Consider the following 27,136-nt stretch of genomic DNA (forward strand, 5'->3'; position numbering starts at 1 on the left):
CTGATTGGTCAGAGAGGGGGCGACAATCACTCAGTGAACAAAACTATGTGCAATCTTGGCATCATGCTCAACCCTAAGTTGCGTTTCAAACCACATGTCCTCTCCGTCACCGAGACCACTTATTTCCACCCTCTCAACTTTGCCTGGCTCGGCCCCATCTCAGCCTCTTAGAACATAAGAAATAGGAGCAGGAGTAGGCCATTCGGCCCTTCGAGCCTGCTCCGCCATTTAATGAGATCATGGCCAATCTTCTGCCTCAATTCCATTCACCGGCCTTATTGCCATATCCCTCTTTGCCATTGAAACTCTAATACATGCTTCTGTCAATTCCACTCGATTACTTTAATGCTGTCTTTGATGGCCTTCTATCATCCACCCTCCATAAACACCAATTTGTCCAAAATACAGCTGCCCATATCCTGTCCCACAATAAGTCTGCCTTGCCCAGCACCTCTATCTTCACTGACCTACACCAGCTTCTTGTACCCCAAAGCATCCAATTTAAAGGGCAATGTTGCAGATGTGGAAGTAAGCAAATGGATAAGATGAGGGGATTAAAGTTCAGCTCAGCATCAATCAGGAGTTCAAGATTGTAAATGGTCAGATTCAGCCTGTGAGTAGCTGGGAAGGTAGATGGAGTCAGGGGGAGATGGAGTTAGTGGCGGGGGCCAAACACGATGGCTTTGAGTTTTTCCAATATTTAGCTGGCGGAAGTACTGTCCCATCTCCAACCTCCTTTTCCTCTCCAAAGTCCTTGAATGTGCTGTCACCTCCCAAATCCGTGCCCATCTTTCCCAGAACTCCATGTTTGAATCCCTCCAATCAGGTTTCCGCCCTACCACAGTACAAAAACGACGCTCATCAAAGTCACCAATGACATCCTATGTGACTGTGACAAAGGTAAACTATCCCCCGTCATCCTTCTGAACCCGAGATGAGCTTCCGACCACATAACTGCGCCATCACTAATACTGCCTATTTCCATCTCCGTAACAATGCCCGACTCCGCCCTTGTCTCAGCTCATCTGCTGTTGAATCCCTGGCTACTCCCTGTCTTTGTTACCCCTAGACTTGACTATTCCAACGCACTTCTGGCTGGCCTCCCACATTCTACCCTACTTAAACTTGGGGTCATCCAAAACTCTGCTGCCCATGTCCTATCTCGCACCAAGTCCCGTTCACTTATCATTCCTGTGCTCGCTGACCTACATTGGCTCCTGGTTAAGCAACACCTCAATTTCAAAATTCTCATCCTTGTTTTCAAATCCCCCCTGGCCCTGCCCCTACCTATCTTTGTAATCTCCTCCAGCCCTACAACCCTCCAAGATATTTGCGTTCCTCTAATTCTGGCCTCTTGAGCATCCCCGATTTTAATCACGCCATCATTGGCAGCCGTGCCTTCAGCTGTCAAGGCCCTAAGCTCTGGAATTCCCTCCCTAAACCTCTCCGCTTCTCCACCTCTTTCCTCCTTTAAGACACTCCTCAAAACCTACCTCTTTGATCAAGCTTTTGGTCATCTGCCCTATTATCTCCTTATGTGGCTCAGTGTCAAATTTTGCCTGGTAACACTCCTGTGAAGCACCCTGGGATGTTTTACTATGTTAAAGGTGCTATTTAAATACAAGTTGTTGTTGAAGTTGTGATTCATACAAGATTTAATGTAGCACAAGCAGTCTGACAGCACAGTGGTGGTTGAGTGGAGTGGTGGCAAGATAGGTCTGGTATCATAACATAAACGTGAAAACTTATCCCAAGATGGCAGATGATGTCACAAAGGGGCAACATGTAGATGAGGAAGAGAAGAGCATCCCTAGAGGTGATGGCGCAGTCGAGGGGCATGAAACCATTTCTGGAAATGCAATGGCTACATTTGGATATTTAGGAAAGGAATAACATTAACGGCAGTCTCATACAACTGGACAACAGTGAAGAGGCGTTGCAGAGGGATCAACCACATCAAACACTGTGGAGAGGTCAAGGAAGAGGTCAACATCCGAGTTCAACAATTTCAGACCAGAACCTGTGCCCCTATTTTTTTCCACATGGCAGCTGTTGATGATTCTGCCATCCCATTTACACCTCTTCTAGACTCATCTTTTGTTTCTTTGCTTGTTCCATTACCATCTCCTTTTGCTTTGCACTAATATATCTTTTGTCATTTAATCTCTCCAGCCTTCCACCCTACCACAGACCTTCCCTTTTGTTCTTTTCTTCCCCACCGCTTGCTTAAAAGCCTGCTATATCTGGTCGCCATATTATAAAAAGTATACAGAAGCACTGGAGAGGGTTCAGAGATTTACAAGGATGATACCAGAAATTCGAGGGCATACATATCAGGAAAGGGTGAACAGGCTGGGTGTCTTTTCTCTTTAAAAAAAAGGCTGAGTGGTGACCTAATAGAGGTCTTTAAAATTATGAAAGGTTTTGATAAAGTGGATAGTGTTTCCACTTGTGGGGAAGAGCATAACTAGAGGCCATCAATATAAGATAGTCACCAAGAAATCCAATAAAGAATTCAGAAGAAACTTCTTTACCCAAAAAGTGGTGAGAATGTGGAACTCGCTACCAGAGGAGTGGTTGAAGCGAATAGTATAGATGCATAGGACATAAAAAACCTGCAAAAGGACATAGACAGGCTAAGTGAGTGGGCAGAGATTTGGCAGATGGAATATAATGTTGGGAAGTGTGAGGTTATGCACTTTTGCAGAAAAAAATCAAAGAGCAAGTTATTATCTAAATGGAGAGAAACTGCAAAGTGCTACAGTACAAAGGGATCTGGGGGTCCTGGTGCATGAAACACAAAAAGTTAGTATGCAGGTGCAGCAGGTGATCAGGAAGGCCAATGGAATCTTGGCTTTTATTGCAAGGGGGATGGAGTATAAAAACAGGGAAGTCTTGCTGCAGTTATACAGGGTATTGGTAAAGCCACACCTGGAATACTGCGTGCAGTTTTGGTTTCCATATTTAAGAAAAGATATACTTGCTCTCGAGGCGGTTCACTCCGGAGATGAGGGGGTTGACGTATGAGGAAAGGTTGAGCCTCTACTCATTGGAGTTCAGAAGAATGAGAGGCGATCGTATCGAAACATATAAGATTGTGAGGGGGCTTGATCGGGTGGATGCGGGGAGGATGTTTCCACTGATGGGTGAGACTAGAACTAGGGGGCATAATCTTAGAATAAGGGGCTGCCCTTTCAAAACTGAGATGAGGAGAAACTTCTTCACTCAGAGGATAGTAAATCTATGGAATTTGCTACCTCAGAGAGCTGTGGAAGCTGCAACATTAAATAAATTTAAAACAGAGATAGACAGTTTCCTAGCAGATAAGGGAATTAGGGGTTACGGGGAGAGGGCAGGGAAGTGGATGTGAGTCTAGATTTGGATCAGCCATGATCCTATTGAATGGCGGAGCAGGCCCAAAGGCCTACTCCTGCGCCTACTTCTTATGTTCTTATGCATTTAAGGGGAGGCTAGACAAGCATATGAGGGTTACGCTGATAGATTTTAGATGAGGGAGGATGCTCGAGTGGAGCATAAATGCAGGCATAGACTGGTTGGGCCGAATGGTGTGTTTCTATGCCGTATATCCCATGTAATTTCAAACTTTTTCCAGTTCTGAGGAAAAGTCCTCGACCTGAAACGTTAACTCTGTTTCTCTCTCCACAGACGCTGCCTGACCTGCTGAGTATTTCCAGCATTTTCTGTCTTTATTCAAGGAAGAGGAGAAGGAGGTGGAGGACGGACCCTACCTAAGGAAAGGAGGAACAGAAGCCTCAATAAAAGGACCTTAACTTCCACCAACTGTGGTCGTCGCCATTTTTGCTGGAAACACAGTTAATTTTATATTTCACGAAACACAAACTCGACCCCTTCGCGTTATTGCAGCAAATCCGGCGCCCGGAGGGACGGGACGGCCCGAGGCTGTTCTGAATTCTCGGGTGACTATCCGCATTGTAAAGTGATTAGCTGCATCACTACAGATGCCGTTGACAGCCGCCATTTAAAAGCTAGATCACTCAACTCACCACCGCCGCCGCTCGCCAAAGTTTGAAAGAGCGTCACTTCGCCTGACGTCATCGCGCACAGCATTCCCCCCCCCCCCGACTGTCGCGTCACAGGGCGAGAAGGTCATGGCGGCTTCAGTCCAGCAGCGGCTGAGCGAGTTGTTGAGTCCGCTCGGCTTCCAGTGCGACCCGTTTCTGGTAAATATAGCTCGAGTTACCGTGCTCGGATTGAAGCTTTTTGCTGTGCCGTCTGGACGTGCCGACGCCGGTGTCGCAGCATTGTCTGCTGATCCGGTTTTAAATTTAGATCGGGCGGTGTGTGTCCAGACTGAGCAGCATTCAAGGTGACAGTGAGATATAGGGTGATGCTGGATGGAATGGGGGTGCAGGGGCTGGAGTAAAGTTTCCCCATAGCAACCTGACTCCGCTTCCCTTCCACCCCCACAAATCACATCAGTTTCCTTCCATTCAGCCACTTGCCTGATGTGACTACACGTTTGGAGGGGGCTGTGCAGAAGACATGCTGGAACTGAGCTGAGAGCAGCCAGGTGCTTCGAGGGCGAAGGATGTAAGGGTGGTGGGAAGGAATAGAAAGAACTTGTATATATTTATATAGAGCCTTTCACGACCTCAGGACGTCCCAAAGTGCTTTGCAGTTAATGAAGTACTTCTGAAGTGTAGTCACTGTTATAATGTAGATTGGAAAATTACACACCTCACTCTGCTATTTAAAAATGGTGAGAGGGGGAAACCAGGGACTTACAGATCAGTTAGCCTAACATCTGTTGTTGGAAAATTGCTAGAGTCTATAATTAAGGATAGGGTGACTGAACACCTCAAAGTTTCAGTTGATCAGAGAGAGCCAGCATAGATTTGTGAAAGGTAGGTCATGTCTGACAAACCTGATTGAATTTTTTGAGGAGGTAGCTAAAGTAGTGGACAGAGCAATGTCTATGGATGTTATTTATATGGACTTCAGAAGGCATTTGATAAAGTCCCACATAAGAGACTGTTACCTAAGGTAGAAGCCCATGGAATTGAGGGCAAATTATTGACCTGGTTAGGAAATTGGTTGAGCCAGAGAGTAGGGATAATGGGCAGGTACTCAAATTGGCAGGAGGTGACTGGTGGTGTCCTGCAGGGATCTGTGTTGGGGCCTCAACTATTCATAGTATTTATTAACGACTTGGCTGATGGCATAGAAAGTCATATATCCAAATTTGCCGATGACACAAAGATAGGTGGCAGTGTAGATAGAAGCATAACATTACAAAAGGATATCAACAGATTAAGTGAATGGGCAAAACTGTGGCAAATGCATTTCAATGTAGGCAAATGTGAGGTCATCCACTTTGGACCTAAAAAGGATAGAACAGGGTACTTTCTAAATGGTGAAAGGCTAAAAACTGTGGAGGTCTGTGATGAAATAACTGTGTTCTGGCATTTGTATTGTTGTTGTTGTACTTGTTAATGTCTGGAATGTTCCACCGGTGTAACCACTAATGCTCCTCCCTAGCCCTGCCCCTCTTCTGGAATGTTCTACCAAGGGCTGGGTCGGTGATGACTGTGTTAACTTGATGCCATGTTCTTGCTTAATAAAAGCCTTTAGTCTTAAGCTTTAACCTCATGGATTCAGGCAGTTATTTGGCACATCAATTTTATTAAGTAACAACTTTTGGAAGATGGATCGATTTTTGAAACCAGAGCATCTGGATATCGATCCCCATTCGGCAGACACGTCGAAGAAATTTACGCATTGGCTTCGATGTTTTGAACACTTCATCGCATCGGTCGATTCGACAGTTAACAAGTTGGGTCTTCTAACCAATTTGGTAAGTCATCAAACTTACTCGATAATTGAAGATATTACTACACATGAAGAGGCCCTCGCAGCCCTTAAGGCCCAGTACTTTAAGTCGGTTAATGAAGTATACGCCAGGTATCTTTTGTCTACTCGCAGGCAATTACCCGAGGAATCTCTGGACGATTTCCTGCAGGACCTTAAGGCTTTGGCTAAGGATTGCAACTACAAGGCTGTCTCTGCCATAGTGTATCAGGAAGAAGCCATCCACGATTCTTTCATATCTGGCCTCCGATCTAATTATATTAGACAGAGACTCCTCGAGAACGACTCGTTAGTTTTAAAAACGGTTGTCGCTACTGCTCAATCGTTAGATGTAGCCCAGAAGAATTTAGAAGTGTATGCATCAGCCCATGCGTCTCTCTCAGCCTCGTGTGTTCCGAGTATGGAGGCATCCATAACACCAATGGAGCCTCCACTTAATCCTATTGTTGCGGCTGTACCCCATGGGTCTAAGTGTTATTTTTGTGGCCAATCTAAACACCCCAGGCAAAGATGCCCAGCCAGAGAGGCTACCTGTTTTAAATGTAAGAAACGGGGACATTTTAGTAAAGCATGTAAGGGTAATCCTGTACCCAATGTCTTCTCTGCTGCCACCCATCGTTTTACTTTAGCCTCGGCTACGGTTGACCAGACCATACCATGTTCCTTGTCGAAATCTATGATGGACATCAAGATTAATGGTCATCCTACTGGGTGTTTGATAGACTGTGGCAGTACTGAAAGTTTTATACACCCCAACCTTGTTAACTCCTGTTCATTGAAGGTGTATCCTACTCGAAGTGAAATCGTGATGGCGTCCAAGTCCCTTACTTCGGAGGTAACTGGATATTGTAAAGTCACATTGACTGTTCAGGATACGGAGTATAAGGACTTTAAACTCCTCATATTACCTCAGTTGTGTGTGAACTTAATTTTAGGCTTGGACTTCCAGTGTCAGCATGAGAGCGTTACCCTTAAGTATGGTGGATCTCCGCCTCCACTCACAGTCTGCGGCCTTTCTACTTTAAAAGTAAGTCCGCCTTCTTTGTTCGCGAACCTTGCTCCTAATTGTAGACCTGTAGCGACTAAGAGTCGACGGTATAGTTCAGAAGATAAAACATTTATAAAAGAGGAAGTGGACAGGCTTCAACGGGAGGGAATCATTGAACACAGTGATAGCCCATGGCGTGCCCAGGTGGTGGTGGTTAAAACTAATGAAAAGACTTGTGGTCGATTATAGCCAGACTATAAACTTGTATACCCAATTAGACGCCTATCCTTTGCCTCGTATTTCTGAGATGGTGAACCAGATAGCTCAGTACCGCGTGTTCTCCACCATTGATTTAAAGTCTGCCTACTATCAACTCCCCATTAAAATAGAAGACCGACCTTATACGGCCTTCGAAGCTAATGGGCGCCTGTACCAATTCCTTAGGGTGCCCTTTGGAGTGACAAATGGGGTATCCGTCTTCCAACGGGAGATGGATCGTATGGTGGATGAATACGCGTTGGAAGCAACATTCCCGTACCTGGACAATGTTACTATCTGTGGGCGCGACCAACGGGAGCATGATCAAAATCTTGCGAAGTTCCTAGAGACTGCAAAGAGGTTAAACCTGACCTACAACGAAAACAAGTGTACCTTCAATACTACACGTTTGTGTATTCTTGGTTGCGTTGTGGAGAATGGGGTAATCGGGCCAGATCCTGAAAGATTACGCCCACTTAAGGAATTACCTTTACCTCACACTGTAAAAGCTTTAAGAAGGTGTCTGGGATTCTTCTCGTACTATGCCCAGTGGGTGGCTAACTACTCAGATAAAGTCCGACCTCTTATTAAGTCGACGTCTTTTCCGCTATCGGCGGAAGCTCAGGAGGCTTTCCTTAATATCAAACGGGACATTGAGAAGGCAGTGGTATGTGCCATGGATGAGAAGATCCCTTTTCAAGTGGAAAGTGATGCATCTGATTTTGCGTTGGCAGCAACTCTTAACCAAGCTGGTAGACCAGTAGCTTTCTTCTCTCGTACATTGCAAGGACCAGAAGTTCGACATTCTTCAGTGGAAAAGGAGGCACAGGCGATTATCGAAGCAGTCAGGTATTGGAGACATTATCTCGCTGGCCAACGTTTTACGCTCATTACTGACCAGCGGTCCGTGGCCTTTATGTTCAACGCTAAGCAGAGAGGCAAGATCAAAAATGATAAGATTTTAAGATGGCGAATAGAACTGTCAACATATGACTGATATTCAGTACAGGCCTGGAATATTTAATGAGCCATCGGATGCTTTGTCACGAAGAGTATGTGCTAGTCTAGGTATAGATAAGCTTCAAAGTCTCCACGATGCACTCTGCCACCCTGGGGTTACCAGAATGAACCACTTCATTAAGTCCCACAATCTACCCTACTCTATTGAGGAGGCCCGGACAATGACCAGAACCTGTCGTGTTTGTGCTGAATGCAAACCCCGCTTCTATAAGCCATCCGAGCCAGCTCATCTTATTAAAGCAACTCGACCATTTGAGCGTTTGAGTCTCCGATTTTAAAGGCCCCCTTCCATCAAGCGACCGTAATGTCTATTTTCTTAATATTATAGACGAGTACTCTCGGCGGTTCCCTTTTGTTATTCCCTGTCCGGATGTGACTAGTGCTGTTGTAATTAAATGCCTCTGGCAACTGTTTTCCTTGTTTGGCATGCCTAACTATATACATAGTGATAGGGGTTCTTCCTTTATGAGCGAAGAATTGCGACAGTTTTTGCTATCGAAAGGGATTGCAACGAGTAGAACTACCAGCTATAAACCTCGTGGTAATGGGCAGGTCGAGAAAGAAAATGCAACCGTGTGGAAGGCTATCGTACTGTCTCTGAAGTCGCGAGGCAGGCAGGATTCCATAAGGTCTCTTTTGTGTACAGCGACGAATGCCACCCCTCATGAAAGGATGTTTAGTTTTCCAAGAAAAGCTACTAACGGAGTAATGTTACCCACATGGTTGACGACCACGGGCCCTGTGTTGTTGCGCAGACATGAGAGGCCACAAGACTGATCCACTGGTGGAGGAAGTACAATTCCTCCATGCGAATCCCCAGTATGCGTATATTCAATATCCGGATGGGCGAGAGGATACGGTCTCTATTAAAGATCTTGCACCTGCTGGAGCTCAAAGAGTTCGACTCAGTCGAGTTTTCAATCGTGGTATTGGACCTTCATAGACACAAACCCTCAGTGTGGAAAACACTGATGATTCTGGGAATTCGAATGAACCGGAGTTAGTACTCCGGGAAGAGCCTCAGCAAGAGTTACGTCGTTCCTAGAGGATTATCAGACCTCCTGACAGACTGAATCTATAGCAGGGGGTGAATGTGATGAAATAACTGTAACATAGAAACATAGAAGATAGGAGCAGGAGTAGGCCCTTCGAGCCTGCTCCGCCATTCAATGAGATCATGGCTGATCATCCAAATTCAGTACCCTGTCCCTGCTTTCTCCCCATATCCCTTGATCCCTTTAGCCTCAAGAAACATATCCAACTCCTTCTTGAATATATTTAATGAATTGGCCCCTACTGCCTTCTGTGGTAGAGAATTCCACAGGTTCACCACTCTCTGAGTGAAGAAATTCCTCCTCATTTCAGTCCTAAATGGCTTACCCCTTATCCTTAGACTATGACCCCTGGTTCTGGACTCCCCGGCCATCATAAACATCCTTCCTGCATCTAGTCTGTCCAGGCCTGACAGAATTTTAGGTTTTGATGAGATCCCCTCTCAATCTTCTAAACTCCAGTGAGTATAAGCCCAATCGACCCAATCTCTCCTCATACGTCATTCCTGCCATCCCAGGTATCAGCCTGGTGAATCTTCGCTGCACTCCTTCCATGGCAAGAACATCCTTCCTCAGGTAAGGCGACCAAAACTGCACACAATACTCAAGGTGCGGTCTCACCAAGGCCCTGTACAACTGCAGCAAGACATCCTTGTTCCTGTACTCGAACCCTCTTGCTACGAAGGCCAACATACCATTTGCCTTCTTAACCGCCTGCTGCACCTGCATGCTTACCTTCAGCGACTGGTGCACAAAGACACCCAGGTCTCTTTGCACTTCCCCTTCTCCCAATCTATTACCATTCAAATAATAATCTGCCTTCCTGTTTTTGCCACCAAAGTGGATAACCTCACATTTATCCAGATTATAGTGCATTTGCCATGTTTCTGCCCAATCTGTCCAAATCGTACTGGAGTTTCTCGACATCCTCCTCACAGCTTACCCTCCCACCCAGCTTCGTGTCGTCTGCAAATTTGGAGATATTACATCCAATTCCCTCGTCCAGATCATTAATATATATTGTGAACAGCTGGGGTCCTAGGACCGATCCTTGCGGTACCCCACTAGTCACTGCCTGCCACTCGGAAAACGACCCGTTTATTCCAACTCTCTGCCTTCTGTCCGCCAACCAGTTCTCTATCCAAGTCAATACCTTGCCCCCAATCCCATGTGCCTTAATTTTGCACGCTAATCTCTTATTGTGGTAAACCACTGTTGTTCACTCTTGCACATTGTTGTACCTGTCTGTGCATGCCTCAGCTGGCTCCGCCCCTGGCTCCACCCATATGCCCTGGTATGAAGGTGGCTGCTCTGCAGTCCCCCAGGCATTCAGGACCGGTCGACCACTAGAGGCATGCCTTCGTTCTTTAGCTAATAAAAGCCTGTTTGTTACTCACTTAACTTCCAGTCTTTCGCAGTAATTGATAGCGCATCAATTTTATTAGCTAAATTTTTTTCCGATGGAGCAACTCCTCAAACCAGCACGCCTGGAACTAGACCCTCAAGAGATGGATGCATCTATCAAGTTCGCACACTGGCTGCGATGCTTTGAACTTTTCCTAGAAGCCTCTGTCGATTCTGTTCAAAACGATGGCGACAAACTGAAAATTCTGACCTCCAAGGTGAACCACCAAGCTTATTCGCTCATCCAAGATGCGACTACCTATGAGGGTGCCCTCGACCTTCTTAAAGAACAGTACGCACGCCCGGTAAATGAAGTTTACGCCAGACACCTCCTGGGGTCCCGCAAACAGCAACCCGGGGAATCGATGGAGGTATACCTACGGGCGCTGAAGGTGCTCGGCCGGGCCTGCAAATGTAAAGAGGTGTCGGCCGCGGTGTACACGGAGGAACTTGTCCGGGACGCCTTCGTCGCGGGCCTCAGGTCCAACTACACCCGGCAGAGACTGTTAGAGCAGGGCGAACTCGACCTGAAGAAGGCCACGGCCCTCGCACTTTCACTAGACGTGGCCCAACGGAATATGGACGCCTACTCACCTGACCGCGCGGCCGCATCGTGGATGGCGCAAGCGCCGCCATCCTGGGACACGGTAGGACCGCCACCCGGCACCGCGCCACCCCCGCCACATCCCGCCAACGGCCCAACTTCTGCAGCGATGTCCCGGGGCCCGAAGTGTTACTTCTGTGGCCAAGCCAAACACCCCAGAGCGCGCTGCCCGGCGAAAAACGCTACCTGCTCTGGTTGTGGGAAGAAAGGGCACTACGCCAGCGTCTGCAAGGCTAAACCTACCCCATACTCCAGCAGTGCCGCGAGTGGGCCGCCATCTTGGATGCTGCCATCTTGGATGCCTCCAGCCACGTGTGGATCATGGGCGCCGCCATCTTGGACGCCCTCGACCATGTGTGATCCGTTCCGGCCGCCATTTTTGCAACGGGCCCCTGACTCACCCACCGCCTCACCTGATGACTACAGCGACGCGCCTGACCCTACGCTGGCCTCCGTTACACTGGACCAGTCTAGACCTCCCCAACTAGCCAGGTCCATGATGGACATAAAGGTAAACGGCCGCGCCACGACCTGTCTTTTCGACTGCGGGAGCACAGAGAGCTTTATCCACCTTGACACGGTGCGGCGTTACACTCTCCCAGTCCTGCCAGCGCGCCACCGGGTCTCTATGGCCTCCAAGTCCCATTCAGCGGACGTCGGCGGCTACTGCATGGTGACCCTTTTGGTGAGGGGTACAGAAACTTTAAACTGCTTGTCCTACCCGATCTCTGCGCTGCTGTTCTACTGGGGTTGGATTTTCAGTGCCACCCCAAGAGTGTCACGATGGTGTACGGTGGACCCCTTCCCCCACTCACAGTCTGCAACCAGCAGTTTTCAAATTGCCCGCCCGCCGCGCACCTTTTGCAGCCTCTCCACGCATAAAGTCACCACCACCACCACCACCCCCCCTCCCCCCCCCCCCCCCCGTTGTTCGCCAACCTCGCCCCAGACTGTAAGCCAATCGCCACCAAAAGCAGGCGATACAGCGCTGGTGACAGTTTTTATTAAATCTGAGGTGGAGCGGCTCCTGAAGGAGGGGATTATCGAAGCTAGCACCAGCCCCTGGTGAGCCCACTCTATTCGGTCACTGCTCTGCACTGCCACTAACTCCACCCCTCACGAGAAAATGTTTGTCTTCCCAAGGAAGTCCACATCGGGGACATCGCTACCGCCATGGCTGACGTCCCCAGGGCCGGTCCTACTGAGAAGACACGTGAGGACCCATAAAACGGACCCCCTGGTCGAGAGGGTCGACCTCCTCCACGCCAACCCCCAGTACGCTTACATTGCGTACCGGGACGGGCGGGAGGACACAGTCTCCATACGAGACCTCGCACCCTCGGGGGCCCCTGAAACCAACATCACCGCTACCCACAATGTACCGGCGGCAACGGACCCATACCTAGCCCCTGTAGACGGCACGCCGTGGCCCCGTGACCCGCCATTGATCACCAACCAACCCAACACCCAAGAGGACGACACGCCAGTGCGCTGGCCCACGCGGGACTCGGTGTCGGAAGCTGCACCACCTCTGCCGTCGCCACGACAATCACGACGGCATACAAGACCCCCAGAAAGACTCAATTATACGAACTTTTAATACACTTCACCCCGTCGGACTCATTTTAAGCAAGGGGTGAATGTGGTAAACCACTGTTGTTCACTTCACTGTTGTTCACTCTTGCCCATTGTTGTACCTGTCTGTGCATGCCTCAGCTGGCTCCGCCCCTGGCTCCACCCATATGCCCTGGTATGAAGGTGGCTGCTCTGCAGTCCCCCAGGCATTCAGGACCGGTCGACCACTAGAGGCATGCCTTCGTTCTTTAGCTAATAAAAGCCTGTTTGTTACTCACTTAACTTCCAGTCTGTCGCAGTAATTGATAGCGCATCACTTATGCGGGACCTTATCGAAAGCCTTCTGAAAATCCAAATACACCACATCCACTGGTTCTCCCTTATCTATTTTACCAGTTACATCCTCAAAAAATTCCAGTAGATTAATCAAGCATGATTTACCTTTTGTAAATCCATGTTGACTTTGTCCGATCCTGTCACTGCTTCTGGCATTTGTATTGTTGTTGTTGTTGTACTTGTTAATGTCTGGAATGTTCCACTGGTGTAACCACTAATGCTCCTCCCTAGCCCCGCCCCTCTTCTGGAATGTTCTACCAAGGGCTGGGTCGGTGATGACTGTGTTAACTTGATGCCATGTTCTTACTTAATAAAAGCCTTTAGTCTTGAGCTTTAACCTCATGGATTCAGGCAGTTATTTGGCACATCAAGGTCCAAAGAGACTTGGGGGTCCAGGTACATAGATCATTAAAATGTCATGAACAGGTACAGAAAATAATCAAAAAGGCTAATGGAATGCTGGCCTTTATATCTAGATGACTAGAATACAAGGGGGTAGAAGTTATGCTGCAGCTATACAAAACCCTGGTTAGACCACACCTGGAGTACTGTGAGCAGTTCTGGCACCACATCTTAGGAAGGATATATTGGCCTTGGAGGAAGTGCAGCGTAGATTTACCAGAATGATATCCGGACTCCAAGGGTTAAATTACGAGGAGGTTAGGGGGTGATTTGATTGAAGTTTTCAAGAAAGGAACAGATAGGGTAGATGGAGAGAAATTTTCCACTGGGTGGGGATTCTAGGACTAGGGAGCATAGTCTTAAATAATAGAGCCAGACCTTTTCAGGAGTAAAATTAGGAAACACTTCTCCACACAAAGGGTGGTAGAAGTTTGGAATACTCTTCCGCAAATGGCAATTGATGCTAAATCAATTGTTAATTTTAAATTGGAGATTGATCACTTTCTGTTAACCAAAGGATATGGGCCAAAGGTGGGTATATGGAGTTAGGTCACAGATCAGCCATGATCTCATTGAATGGTGGAGCAGGCTCGAGGGGCTGAATAGCCTACTCCTGTTCCTATGTAGGAATAGAGTGGTGGGGGAGGACTCTGGGTGCCAGGGAAAGTGGTGTAAATTTAGGCTGCAGCTGCTGAGCAATAGGTCTCTGAATCTTAGGACACAGTTTGAGTGATGAGTATTTTAAATAGAGTTTATTAATTTAAGATTTTATTCTGTTTGTTTTGGTTATAGATTTGCAAAATCTTAGTTTTTCAGTAATTTTGGGCCTTGATTCCTGTTACTGTTCAGTTGGAACTTCAAGAACTTAGAACTTGCTTAAGAACATAATAATTAGGAGCAGGAGCAGGAGTAGGTCATTCGGCCCCTCGAGTCTGCTCTGCCATTCAATAAGATCATGGCTGACCTTCGACCTCAACTCCACTTTTCCGCCCGATCTCCATATGCCTTGATTCCACTAGAGTCCAAAAATCTATCATTGCCTTAAATATACTCAATGACTCCGCATCATCCACAGCTCTCTGGGGTAGTGAATTCCAAAGATTCATAACCCTCTGAGTGAAGAAATTCCTCCTCATTTAGCTGCGCAAATAGATGTAAAGGATGAATTAGCTGTGCAAATAGATGTAAACGGATATGATGTCATTGGAATTACAGAGACATGGCTCCAGGGTGACCAAGACTGGGAATTCAACATCCAGGGGTATTCAATATTCAGGAAGGACAGGCAAAAAGGAAAAGGAGGTGGGGTAGCATTGCTGGTTAAAGAGGAGATTAACACAATAGTAAGGAAGGATATTAGCTCTGATGATGTGGAATCTGTATGGGTGGAGCTGAGAAATACCATGGGGCAGAAAACGTTAGTGGGAGTTGTATACAGACCCCCAAACAGTAATGCTGAGGTTGGGGATGGCATTAAATGGGAAATTAGAGATGTGTGCAATAAGGGCACAGCAGTTATCATGGGTGACTTTAATCTACATATAGATTGGTCTAACCAAATTAGTAACAATACTGTGGAAGAGGAATTCCTAGAGTGTATACGGGATGGTTTCCTGGACCAATATGTCGAGGAACCAACTAGAGATCAGGCCATCTTCGACTGGGTATTATGTAATGAGAAAGGATTAATTAGCAATGTTCTTGTGCGAGGCCGCTTGGGGAAGAGCGATCATAATATGATAGAATTCTTCATTAAGATGGAGAATGAAGTAGTTGACTCAGAGACTAGGGTCCTGAATTTAAATAAAGGAAACTACAATGGTATGAGGCGCGAGTTGGCTAGGATGGATTGGGGAACGTTACTTAAAGGGTTGACGGTGGATAGGCAATGGCAAACATTTAAAGACCGCATGGATGAACTACAGAATTTGTTCATCCCTGTTTGGCATAAAAATAAAACAAAAAAGGTGACTCAACCGTGGCTAACAAGGGAAATTAGGGATAGCATAAGATCCAAGGAGAGAACATCTAAATTGGCCAGAAAAAACAGCAAACCTGAGGATTGGGAGCAGTTTAGGATTCAGCAAAGGAGGACAAAGGGATTATTTAAGAGTGGGAAAATAGAATATGAGAGTAAGCTTGCAGGGAACATAAAAACTGACTGTAAAAGCTTCTATAGATATGTGAAGAGAAAAAGATTGGTGAAGTCAAGCGTAGGTCCCTTGCAGTCAGATTCAGGGGAATTTATAATGGGGAACAAAGAAATGGCAGACCAATTAAATACATACTTTGGCTCTGTCTTCACAAAGGAGGACACAAATAATCTTCCAGAGATGTCGGGGAACATAGGATCTAATGAGAGGGAGGAATTGAATAAAATCAGTATTTGTAGGGAAATGGTGTTGGGGAAATTGACGGCATTGAAGGCCGATAAATCCCTAGGGCCTGTTAATCTACATCCTAGGGTACTTAAGGAAATGGCCCTAGAAATAAATGTATTGCTGGTCATCTTTCAAAATTCTATAGACTCTGGAATAGTTCCCATGGATTGGAGGGTAGCTAATGTTACCCCACTATTTAAAAAAGGTGGTAGAGAGAAAACGGGGAATTATAGACCAGTAAGCCGGACATCGGTAGTGGGGAAAATGCTAGAGTCCATTATAAAAGATGTAATAGCAGAGCACTTGGAAAACAGTGACAAGATCGGACAAAGTCAACATGGATTTACAAATGGTAAATCATGCTTGACTAATCTGGAATTTTTTGAGGATGTAACCGGTAGAATAGATAAGGGAGAACCAGTGAATGTGGTGTATTTGGACTTTCAGAAGGCTTTCGATAAGGCCCCACATAAGAGATTGGCTTGCCAAGTTAAAGCACATGGGATTGGGGGTAAGGTACTGACTTAGATAGAGAACTGGTTGGCAGACAGGAAGCAAAGAGTTGGAATAAACGGGTCTTTTTCTGAGTGGCAGGCAGTGACTAGTGGGGTACCGAAAGGATCGGTGCTAGGACCCCAGCTATTCACAATATATATTAATGATCTAGATGAGGGAACTAAATGTAATATCTCCAAGTTTGCAGATGACACAAAGCTGGGTGGGCATGTGTGCTCTGAGGAGGATGCAGAGAAACTCAAATATGATTTGGACAGGTTGAGTGATTGGGCAGATGCATGGCAGATGCAGTATAATGTGCATAAATGCGAGGTTATCCACTTTGGTGGCAAAAACAAGAAGACAGATTATTATCTGAACGGCAATAGATTGGGAAAAGGGGAAGTGCAACGAGACCTGGGTGTCCTTGTGCACCAGTCGCTGAAGGTAAGCATGCAGGTGCAGCAGGCGGTTAAGAAGGCAAATGGTATGTTGGCCTTCATAGCGAGAGGATTAGAGTACAGGAGCAAGGATGTCTTGCTGCAGTTGTACAGGGCCTTGGTGAGACCACACCTTGAGTATTGTGTGCAGTTTTGGTCGCCTTATCTGAGGAAGGATGTTCTTGCCATGGAGGGAGTGCAGCGAAGATTCACCAGACTGATACCTGGGATGACAGGAATGACGTATGAAGAGAGATTGGGTCGATTAGGCTTATATTCGCTAGAGTTTAGAAGAATGAGAGGGGATCTCATTGAAACTTATAAAATTCTAACAGGACTAGACAGACTAGATGCAGGAAGGATGTTCCCGATGGTCGGGGAGTCCAGAACCAGGGGTCACAGTCTAACGATAAGGGGTAAGCCATTTAGGACTGAGATGAGGAGGAATTTCTTCACCCAGAGTGTGGTGAACCTGTGGAATTCTCTACCACAGAAGGCAGTTGAGGCCAACTTATTAAATATATTCAAGAAGGAGTTAGATATATTTCTTAAGGCTAAAGGGATATGGGGAGAAAGCAGGAATTTGGATGATCAGCCATGATCTCATTAAATGGCGGAGCAGGCTCGAGGGGCCGAATGGCCTACTTCTGCTCCTATCTTCTATGTTTCTATCTCGGTCTTAAATGGCCAACTCCTTATCCTGAGGCTATGCCCCCCTAGTTCTAGACTCTCCAGCCAGGGGAAACAACCTCTCAGCATCTACCCTGTCAATCCCCCCTCAGAATCTTGTATGTTTCAATGAGATCATCTCTCATTCTTCTAAACAACTGAGAGTATAGGCCCATCTACTCAATCTCTCCTCATAGGACAACCCTCTCACCCCAGAGAGCAATCTAGTGAACCTTTGTTGCACCGCCTCTGAGGCAAGTATGTGTTTTGAGATAAGGAGACCAAAACTCTGCACAATACTCCAAGGCCCTGTACAATTGTAGTAAGACTTCCTTACTCTTGTACTCCAACCCCCTTGTAATAAAGGCCAGCATGCCATTTGCCTTCCTAATTGCTTGCTGTACCTGCATGCTAACACTCTTGTATTTATATAACACCTTTCATGGCCTCTGGACGTCACAGCCAATGAAGTACCTTTGAAGTGTCATCACTGTTGTAATGTAGGAAATGTGCCAAGTTGTGATGAGTTGCTCTTTATAAAAATTAAGTTGGTGTGTGAGTGAATCTGGTGGGAGAAACTTAAATGCTAATCAGCTGCAAGTGTGACTGAAGTGTGATGTGACACAGGAAATGTGCACCTGATTTACTATTTTTTTTTAATATATAGTAATTATTTCCATTGCTTTACTTCAGCCTTGCTTGTTCCTATTGGTTTTCTTATGACTGCTTGGTGTTTTTTTCCAGATTGGTTGGTATAATGCTGTCATACGGCCCTCTTTTCACCTTCAGTACCCAGATGACACTTTGGCCATTGTTGTCCTCAGCACACCCCAGATGTTTGAGAGAGCCTTCAAACCTTTCATTGTAGGCAAGCAATTATCCAGTGTCCGGGACCCTATTGATGACTGTGTTGCTCATTATTTTTCACTTGTGAAGAAAGTAAAGAAACACTTTTTTTATTTTACAACTCTGAACCAATCGAGTTACTAAACAGTATTTATTGGGAGTGGTAACTTTAAATGTTGATAATGGAATGATTTGCACTTCAGGATCATGTAAAGAATTTACTGCTGCTAAAATTTTATTGAAGCCTTTAATTTACTGATATTTCTTTTATTAAAGCTTTTACTTTACTGCTGATGTATCTTTATTAAATCCTTTGTGTTTTTTGCTGAACATTATGCACAATCCCTGATGCAGCAATACAACTTGTATTTATATATTGCGCCAGCATGGTGAAAAAAATGGGTGCTACACCAAAGGAGATATTGGGAGAAGTGACCAAAAAAAAAGCTGGTCAAATAGGTGGGTTTTATGGTGGTTCTTAAAGGAGGAAGGGAATTTTAAAGCATGGGGACTAGATGGCTGAAAGCACCTCTGACACTGATGGGGCAAAGGGAGGGAGGGAGATGAACAAAAGGTTGGAGTCTCGGGAATAGGCAGCTTGGGGAGAGGGGGCAGGATTGTAGTGCTGGTGGGGTTACAGAGATCGGAAGGGGCAATTCCATGGAGGGATTCAAACTCAAGGATCACAATTTTAAAATTCAAGCATGGCTGGGGGGGTGGGTGCCAGGAGCCAATGTAGATTAGTCAGGAGAGGGCAGGGTTGATCTATAGACAGGACCTGGTGCAGAATAGGATATGAACAACCTAGTTGTGCATGAGCTGAAGTTTATGGAGGATGGGAAATGGGCCAAGAGAGTGGTAGAATAGTTGAGTCTCGAGGTGACTGGCATAGATTGAGGTTTCAGTGGCAGAGGGTGGAGGTGGATGACATTGGGTGGATAAGTGGTCTTTATGATGGAGATGAGGATGAAAGTTCAAATGGAATGCCAAGGTTGAAAATAGTCTGGTTCATTTGGAGATAGTGGGATAGAAATTCATCTGGGGCAGTAACGCTAAACGGGCGGTATTGCATCGCCCGCCTGTTATACGCCCCACTTGATATTCAGTTCTATGGAAGTCAGTGGAACTGAAGATTTGGCGGGATGTAGAATGGGTGAACAAATATGATACCGCCCACTTTTGCATTCTCACCCAAGTCAAATTTCATTCCCACTGGCCGTGGAGGGGGATGGAGTCAGTGGTGAGGGTATAGGGTTTGTGGAGGAGCCAAAAATGATGGTTTCAGTCTTGCCAACATTTAGCTGAAGGAAATTGCAGCTCAAAGACTGGATGTCGGACAAGCAGACTGACAGTGCAGAGTTAGTGGAGGGGTTGAGGGAGGCGGTGGAAAGCTAAAGCTGGGTGTTGTACCTTTACGTGTCGAAGCTGACCCCATATCTGGATGATGCTGAAGAAGAGGGGCCCATAGATCCTTGGAATGCTTTCAAGATGGGTGGCATGGGAAGAAAAGCCATAGGTAATGATGCTCTGGCTATGATCACATAAGTAACAGTGGAACCAAGCAAGGGCTGTCCAATTGAGCTGGACAACAGAAGAGAGTTGTTGGAGGAGGATAGTGTGGTCCACAGTGTCAAAGGTAGAAAGGTTGATGAGGTTATAATGCCCCATGGTCATAGTCATACAGAATGTTATTCATGACTGGTTGGTGCTGAGAGGGGAAGAAACCTGATTGGAGGGATTCACACAGTAAGTTGTAGGAGATATTGGCACGAATTTTGGAGGTGACCACATCTTCAAGGACTTGAGAGGAAAGTGAGGTTGGAGATGGGATGGCAGTTTTCGGGACAGAGGGTGGGTTTTGAAAGTAAAAGGGACATTGCTTGAAGAGAAGGAATCATTTATAGTATCGGCTAGCATGGATGACCAGGAAGGAAATTTGGAGTTTAGTGGGAATGGAATTGAGAAAAAAGGTGAGATTTGTTGACCAGTTGAGCTCAGAGAGGACATGGGCAGATAGAAACCAAACTAGAGATGGGGGTTGGGGTGGGTGGTGGTTTGACTTGGTAGGCAAGGGAGTGAAGCAGCAGATTCAGCTATGATTAGATCAAGCTTAATTGGTAGAGTGCCATTGCAATCTCAATCATTAGTGTATTGAGTATTTATGTAATCAGTTAAAGTGGCAATGTTGTGAATCATTAAATAAAGCTTTTGCTTTTTAAAAATGTTATCCTTATATTTATTGTTATGGCTCCTTATAACTTGTATGTTAAGAGAACAATAACCTTTTTCTTGCTTTAGAATTTCTCCGATCAGAGGATTGTAGCTATGCATGACTTTGAGATGCTTCCTAATCGAAGGCCAAAGGTTTTGGTACAGTCAGCTGCACATGTGGCTGGAGCAGCCTATTATTACCAGATGAATGATGTGCAGAAAAACCCCTGGGGAGAAAAAGTAAGGGCGAGACCAATTGCCTCCTTGTGAAGGAGAGGGAGAAGCACTTGTGTTTTGCTACATTTTGAATTGCCCATTTTAAATATTTCCGACAAGATAAGAACTTAGCAGTCTTGTGAACTGCAGCTGCAATCTGCATTTGGCCATTTACTAGACTCTACACATAACATGTCACATCCCAGGTTGACAACAATTAATTATTTTGAACATATTGGCATCTTTTGGTATTTGATTGGATCTTGTCATTCACTGCCAGATTTGGCTAGTTAGCTTAACAAAGGCTGTGCCTCTCCACTGCCAAATTCACCTACAACTCCAGGATTATCATAAAGGGCAATGATAATTCAGATTCTTGATGACAAACTGCCTCTTTTGATTCTCTCCATACTCATCACAATATCATGTCAAGAGCTCGTAGATTTTTTTCATCTCAAAGATAGGGACTATCCACTTGGCCTCCTCAACTGCTAATTCCTTCTCCCGTCTCAGCCCCTTTCCTTCCTCTGTTTCCTGTTTCAGTCTCTGCAACAACACCTGCCTCCATCCTGTGGGATTATTTTTGTTTATCTTTTATCTTTTAAGGAAATAATCCCATTACTAGTTCTAAGCTTGAGCAGAGACAACAAACACATAAACTGATATTAAGATTATTAAGCACTTTAAATGGTGAATGACAATAAGCCATAGTTATAACAATACTCACAAATGAAATTGGACAAATCAAATTGGGCAGGGCTGCCTTGAGGATGAGTTCATTGAGTGTATTAGGGATGGGTTTCTTGAGCAGTATGTAACTGAACCGACCAGGGGGCAAGCAACCTTAGATCTGGTCCTGTGTAACAAGACAGGATTAATTAAAAATGTCCTAGCAAAGGATCCCCTTGGAATGAGTGACCATAACATGGTTGAATTCCATATTCAATTAGAGGGTGAAAAGGTTGGATCACAAACAAGCATGCTAAGCTTGAATAAAGGAGACTATGAAGGTATGAGAGTGGAATTGAGTAGAGTGGATTGGGAAAATAGATTAAAGGGTAAGACGATACATGATCAGTGGTGTACATTTAAGGAGTTATTTTACAACTTCCAAAAAATATATATTCCACTGAGAAGAAAAGGGTGTAAAAGAAAAGACAGCCATCCGTGGCTAAGTAAAGAAATTAAGGATAGTATTCGACTAAAAACAAGGGCATATAAGGTAGCCAAATCTAGTGGGAGGATCGAGGATTGGGAAAACTTTAAAAGACAGCAAAAAATAACAAAAAGATTGATTAAGAAAGGGAAGATAGATTATGAAAGTAAATTAGCAAAAAATATAAAAACAGATAGTAAGAGTTTTTTATAGTTATATAAAAAGAAAAAGGGTGGCTAAAGTAAATGTTGGTCCCTTAGAGGATGAGACCGGGAAATTAATGGTGGGAAATATGGAGATGGCAAAAACACTGAGTGAATATTTTGTATCAGTCTTTACAGTAGAAGACACTAAGAATATCCCAACACTGGACAAACAGGGGGCTATGGGGGGGAGGAGCTAAACACGATCAAAATCACTAAGGAAGTGGTACTCGGTAAAATAATGGGACTCAAGGCGCATAAATCACCTGAACCTGATGGCTTACATCCTAGGGTGTTGAGGGAAGTGGCGGTAGGGATTGTGGATGCATTGGTAATAATTTTCCAAAACTCCCTGGACTCAGCAAAGGTCCCGGCAGACTGGAAAATTGCTAATGTAACGCCCTTATTTAAAAAGGGCAGTAGACAGAAGGCTGGAAACTATAGACCGGTTAGCTTAACATCTGTGGTAGGTAAAATATTGGAGTCCATTATTAAGGAGACAGTAACAGGACATTTGGATAATAATTTAATAGGACAAAGTCAGCATGGTTTTATGAAGGGGAAGTCATGTTTGACAAATTTGCTGGAGTTCTTTGAGGAAGTAACATATAGGGTGGATAAAGGGGAACCAGTGGACGTAGTGTATTTAGACTTTCCAAAAGGCATTTGACACGGTGCCACACAAGATTATTGCTTAAGATAAAAAAAATCATGGGATTGGGGGTAATATTCTGGCATGGATAGAGGATTGGCTATCTAACAGAAGGCAGAGAGTTGGGATAAATGGTTCATTCTCGGACTGGCAATCAGTAACTAGTGGTGTTCCACAGGGGTCAGTGCTGGGTCCCCAACTCTTTACAATCTATATTAACGATTTGGAGGAGGGGACCGAGTGTAACATATCAAAGTTTGCAGATGATACTAAGATGGGAGGGAAAGTAGTGAGTGAGGAGGACATAAAAAACCTGCAAGGGGACATAGACAGGCTAAGTAAGTGGGCAGAGATTTGGCAGATGGAATACAATACTGGAAAGTGTGAGGTTATGCACTTTGGCAGGAAAAATCGTAGAGCAAGTTATTATCTTAATGGCAAGAAACTGGAAAGTACTGAAGTACAAAGGGATCTGGGGGTCCTGGTGCACAAAACTCAAAAGGTTAGTATGCAGGTGCAGCAAGTGATTAAGAAGGCCAATGGAATGTTGGTTTTCATTGCTAGGGGGATAGCATATAAAAATAGGGAGGTATTGCTTCAGTTGTACAAGGTATTGGTGAGACCGCACCTGGAATACTGCATACAGTTTTGGTGTCCATACTTAAGAAAAAACATACTTGCTCTCGAGTCAGTACAAAGAAGGTTCACTCAGTTAATACTGGGGATGAGGGGGTGGACATATGAGGAGAGGTTGAGTAGATTGGGACTCTATTCATTGGAGTTCAGAAGAATGAGAGGCGATCTTATTGAAACATATAAGATTGTGAAGGGGTTGGATCGGGTGGATGCGGGGAGGATGTTCCCGATGATGGGTGAAACTAGAACTAGGGGGCATAGTCTTAGAATAAGGGGCTGCTCTTTCAAAACTGAGATGAGGAGGAACTACTTCACTCAGAGGGTGCTAGGTCCATGGAATATGCTGCCCCAAAAAGCTGTAGAAGCTACATCATTACATAAATTTAAAACAGAAATAGACAGTTTCCTAGAAATAAAGGGTTACGGGGAGCGGGCAGGAATTTGGACATGAGTCTAGGTTCGGATCGGTCATGGCCCTGTGGGTAGCGGAGCGGGCCCAGGGGCCATGTAGCCTGATCCTGCTCCTATTTCATGTGTCTAATTCTGTTAGATTCAGGAGATGGTTCTGTGATAGTAGATTGGCGGTTAGGGTCAAATCAGCCATGATCTTATTGAATGGTGGAGCAGGCTCGAGGGGCCGATTGGCCTACTCCCGCTCCTATTTCTTATGTAATACAGTTCAGAAAGCAGATTGACCAAACCATTTTGTTCTGGAGGAGGGAGCCATGGAGTGTGTACAGATGTGATTCTTCATCTACTGGCTCTTCATGTTGCCTCTCCTTGACGATTGCCTCTCCTCTCCTGAGAATAGATCAGTTTGTTCTTTTTGTAGTTTTGAGGTAGCCTAAGCGATACTGAATAAGGAAATTTTCTTTGTCTTAGCCTTGTGGTTTCTGACTACCTTAAAAATGTTTCTTCTGTCATCTTGCTGATGGCAGTCTATTTCACTTTCCTGGGTTTCTTACCAGCAGACAGAGGTGTGTGGAATGTGGATATTTGAACTAAAATGCCTGTTCAACAGCTTATAGGCTGTTTTTTTTTTCCATTTAGCCAACAAGTCCAAAGAGCCATTATTCGTACAAATTGGCCATGCTAACGATTTCCCCAGAACCCAACACCTCCCAATTTCCACCTTGCATGAACTGCACTTCATGCAAAACTCTTGTCAACCACATCCTGATCCACTTGTTCTTGTAGCCCTGTCCTTATCTGTTAGTTCCCCATTGAATCAAATTCAGAATCTTTGTAATTCTGAGTTCCTCCAAGACCAGATCCATCCCCACCTCTGCAACCTTTTCTAGCCCCACTTACCATTGTGTATCTTCCACTTTTCTGACTCTGACTGCATTTGCATCCCCATCTATCTGCTGCACTGTCACTTGTTAATTCTTCCACTGTCTTCGTTCCACACTGTGGATCATTCCACCTAAACCCGCTGCCTTGCTATATATAGCTGTATGCAAATTAATGGGAATGTGGATTTAAACTTATTCTCTGAACCCTGAGGTTCCATGTGTGGTGTATGTAACCTGTTCCACCTTAAGAGAACTACCTTAAGAGATGTACTACTTTCTCTTGGCTGCTGTATACTGTAATACCGGTGGTGACCACACCGGTATATAAGTGTTGCGTAGGGATTTGCTGGGCAGTTCAGCCCTGACCTCCGAATAGTAAAGACCTGTTAAAAGTTATTCTTGTGGTCTGTGTCCAGTGATTTATAATAAGCATAACTGGGACACACAGACTTAACACCATGCAGCTCATGAAGACAAAAAGCCTGGGCATCCTGTATCAGGTGTGACATTTGTACTGTTTGTGCCATTGTAATTATGAAAGCTAGCTCCTAGGGCACAGCATTGTTTCAGACACTTTCACTTTTCGTTCTCTGTAATTAAATCAGTTACTGTTTTGTGGAATGGATGGAGAAAGTACAAATTTTCCCGAAGATCCTTTCAAACTATAATTATCTTAAACAAGATAGTGAATACCTAACCATTTATTGGTTTGATGAATTGTATAACATTATCTTTTGGATGACACTTTAAACTGAGTACATATCCGGTAGATGTAAAAGACTCAATCCCACTATTTGAAGACGAGCAGGGGACTTCTCCCGGCGATTTGGCCAACATTTATCCCTCAACCAACATCACTAAAGCAAATTGGTCATTTAGCTGATTATTTGTAGGACCTTGCTGTGCACAAATTGGCTGCTGTGTTGCCCTACATTACAACAGTGAGTACACTTCAAAGGTACTTCATTGGTCGTGAAGCGCTATGGGACAACATGAGGTCATAAAAACACTATATAAATTCAAGTTCTTTCTTTATCGGGACAAAGTAACTTACATAAAAAGCACAGTAGCGACTCATCAGGTTAGTGAACAGATTAATCAGAGCAGATGCAAGTGTCATATCATCCTAACGATTTCTCACTAGTCATAAATCACCATTACAGATGTGAGGTGTTCAGGTAACACAGCTTGTAGTTCCCACCCAAAATATTTCTTTCTAAACAATAATGACACCATCTAGCTGTGATGTATTCTTTTTGAAATTGCTAAATAAGCTGTTTAAAAGGAACTGACTGGCATGGGTTTAAACGTGTGATCCCTTGCACGCAAAGTTGCCAATCTCAGCCATGGGAATGAGCAGAAGCTTGTTGCTTCCCTACAGGGGAGAAAAATTAGGGGATTGTCCTAGGCTGCTCTTCAACTTCTAGCAGACAGTTAGAGTGGCATTGTTGGAGGCCTATGACCTGTCAGCTGCCATCTCTGCCAAGGATGGTACTTGGCACCGGGGAAAAATTCTGTACTTGGCAGGGAAATTCATGAAGAGGGCTAGCCCTTAAAATAGAAGAGCCCTATGGTGGTATAGCATGTTGAATCCAACATGTGGTACAAAGTAGTAGGAAAGAGGTTTATGTCCATGATTCCCCACAAAATGAGTTCCAGTTCTCAACCATGCCATTTGTGGGGAAAAGCCTGCAAGAAGGGAGAAATAACTGAGTGCCATATTGTTGCACCATTGTATGCCGTCAATGGGCATTTTATAGAATGCCATTGTCTGGAAGTAGGTCATCTGCCCAGCATGTTAGCTTTTTGACCAAAAGAGGGCAGAAATCAATAAATGCCTTGCATTTAACAAAAAAAATTATAAATCTCTTCTTTATAGAAAATGTATGGAGTGTGCATTCATCCACGCTATGGAGGCTGGTTTGCAATACGAGGAGTCCTGATATTCCCAGATGTCCAGATCCCATCCCTTGAGCAGAAGCTGCCTGTAGACTGTGTTTCAACAAATGAAAAAAAGATTGAACTACTCGAAAGGTTTAATTTACACTGGCGGGACTGGACCTACAGAGATATCATTGATGTAGAGGAGAGGTACTCTGAAGAACAAAAGCAGTACTTTGCTACACCTCCTGCTGAAAGATTAAAACTACTTGGACTGAAAAGTGACTGTTCGCTAATGACTTCTGGAGGAAATCAACAAAGCACAACACATGGAGCTCTTTAATCTGTCCACTGACAGGAAGCCTGTATTACATAATTTGGTGAGGGATTGGTGGAGGGGAAAACGACATAGCGGCTACTCGCTATTTAGGTGCTGAATAAATAAATTAAGGGAATAAAGAGGTTGTTCTATTAGTGTGTGGGATAAGTTATGTTTTCAACTCGTATTTATTTCTATGCCAATGTATTAAAAAAATTTTAAAGAAAATAAAAAAAATTTAAGTGTT

At 44.9% G+C, this 27,136-nt stretch overlaps 2 protein-coding genes across 3 annotated transcripts in view; one reads left to right on the top strand and one right to left on the bottom strand.

Annotated features, from left to right (window-relative positions):
* LOC147122190 (uncharacterized) overlaps positions 1-4,113 on the bottom strand; it is a 48,890-nt gene extending 44,777 nt beyond the window's left edge. The window contains exon 1 of the mRNA XM_085983071.1: positions 4,026-4,113. The gene's annotated coding sequence lies outside the window, so the exon portion shown is untranslated. The remainder of the gene's footprint in view (positions 1-4,025) is intronic.
* A 6-nt stretch (positions 4,114-4,119) lies between these two features.
* On the top strand, positions 4,120-27,136 carry mmachc (metabolism of cobalamin associated C). Of its 2 annotated transcripts, none has more exons than XM_085983081.1 (4): positions 4,120-4,202; positions 18,219-18,413; positions 20,619-20,771; positions 26,569-27,136. In XM_085983081.1, the coding sequence occupies exons 1-4, from the start codon at positions 4,131-4,133 to the stop codon at positions 26,911-26,913; spliced, it is 765 nt and encodes a 254-aa protein (XP_085839207.1). In that variant the 5' UTR covers positions 4,120-4,130; the 3' UTR covers positions 26,914-27,136. The 2 variants fall into 2 exon arrangements, with proteins under 2 accessions (XP_085839207.1, XP_085839208.1); XM_085983082.1 differs by having other exon boundaries at positions 18,219-18,338.

The sequence above is a fragment of the Somniosus microcephalus genome, chromosome 3 (assembly GCF_052327205.1).
Source record: "Somniosus microcephalus isolate GS21.2 chromosome 3, FLI_Smic_1.0, whole genome shotgun sequence".
Classification (NCBI taxonomy): domain Eukaryota; kingdom Metazoa; phylum Chordata; class Chondrichthyes; order Squaliformes; family Somniosidae; genus Somniosus; species Somniosus microcephalus.

Excerpts from the sequence above, each read along its gene's own strand:
- mmachc (XM_085983081.1), top strand. The coding sequence starts at position 4,131 with ATGGCGGCTTCAGTCCAGCAGCGGCTGAGCGAGTTGTTGAGTCCGCTC. Across the intron at positions 18,414-20,618 it reads ATTTTTCACTTGTGAAGAAA|AATTTCTCCGATCAGAGGAT; the intron begins GTAAAGAAACAC and ends TTCTTGCTTTAG. Across the intron at positions 20,772-26,568 it reads AAAACCCCTGGGGAGAAAAA|AAAATGTATGGAGTGTGCAT; the intron begins GTAAGGGCGAGA and ends TCTTCTTTATAG.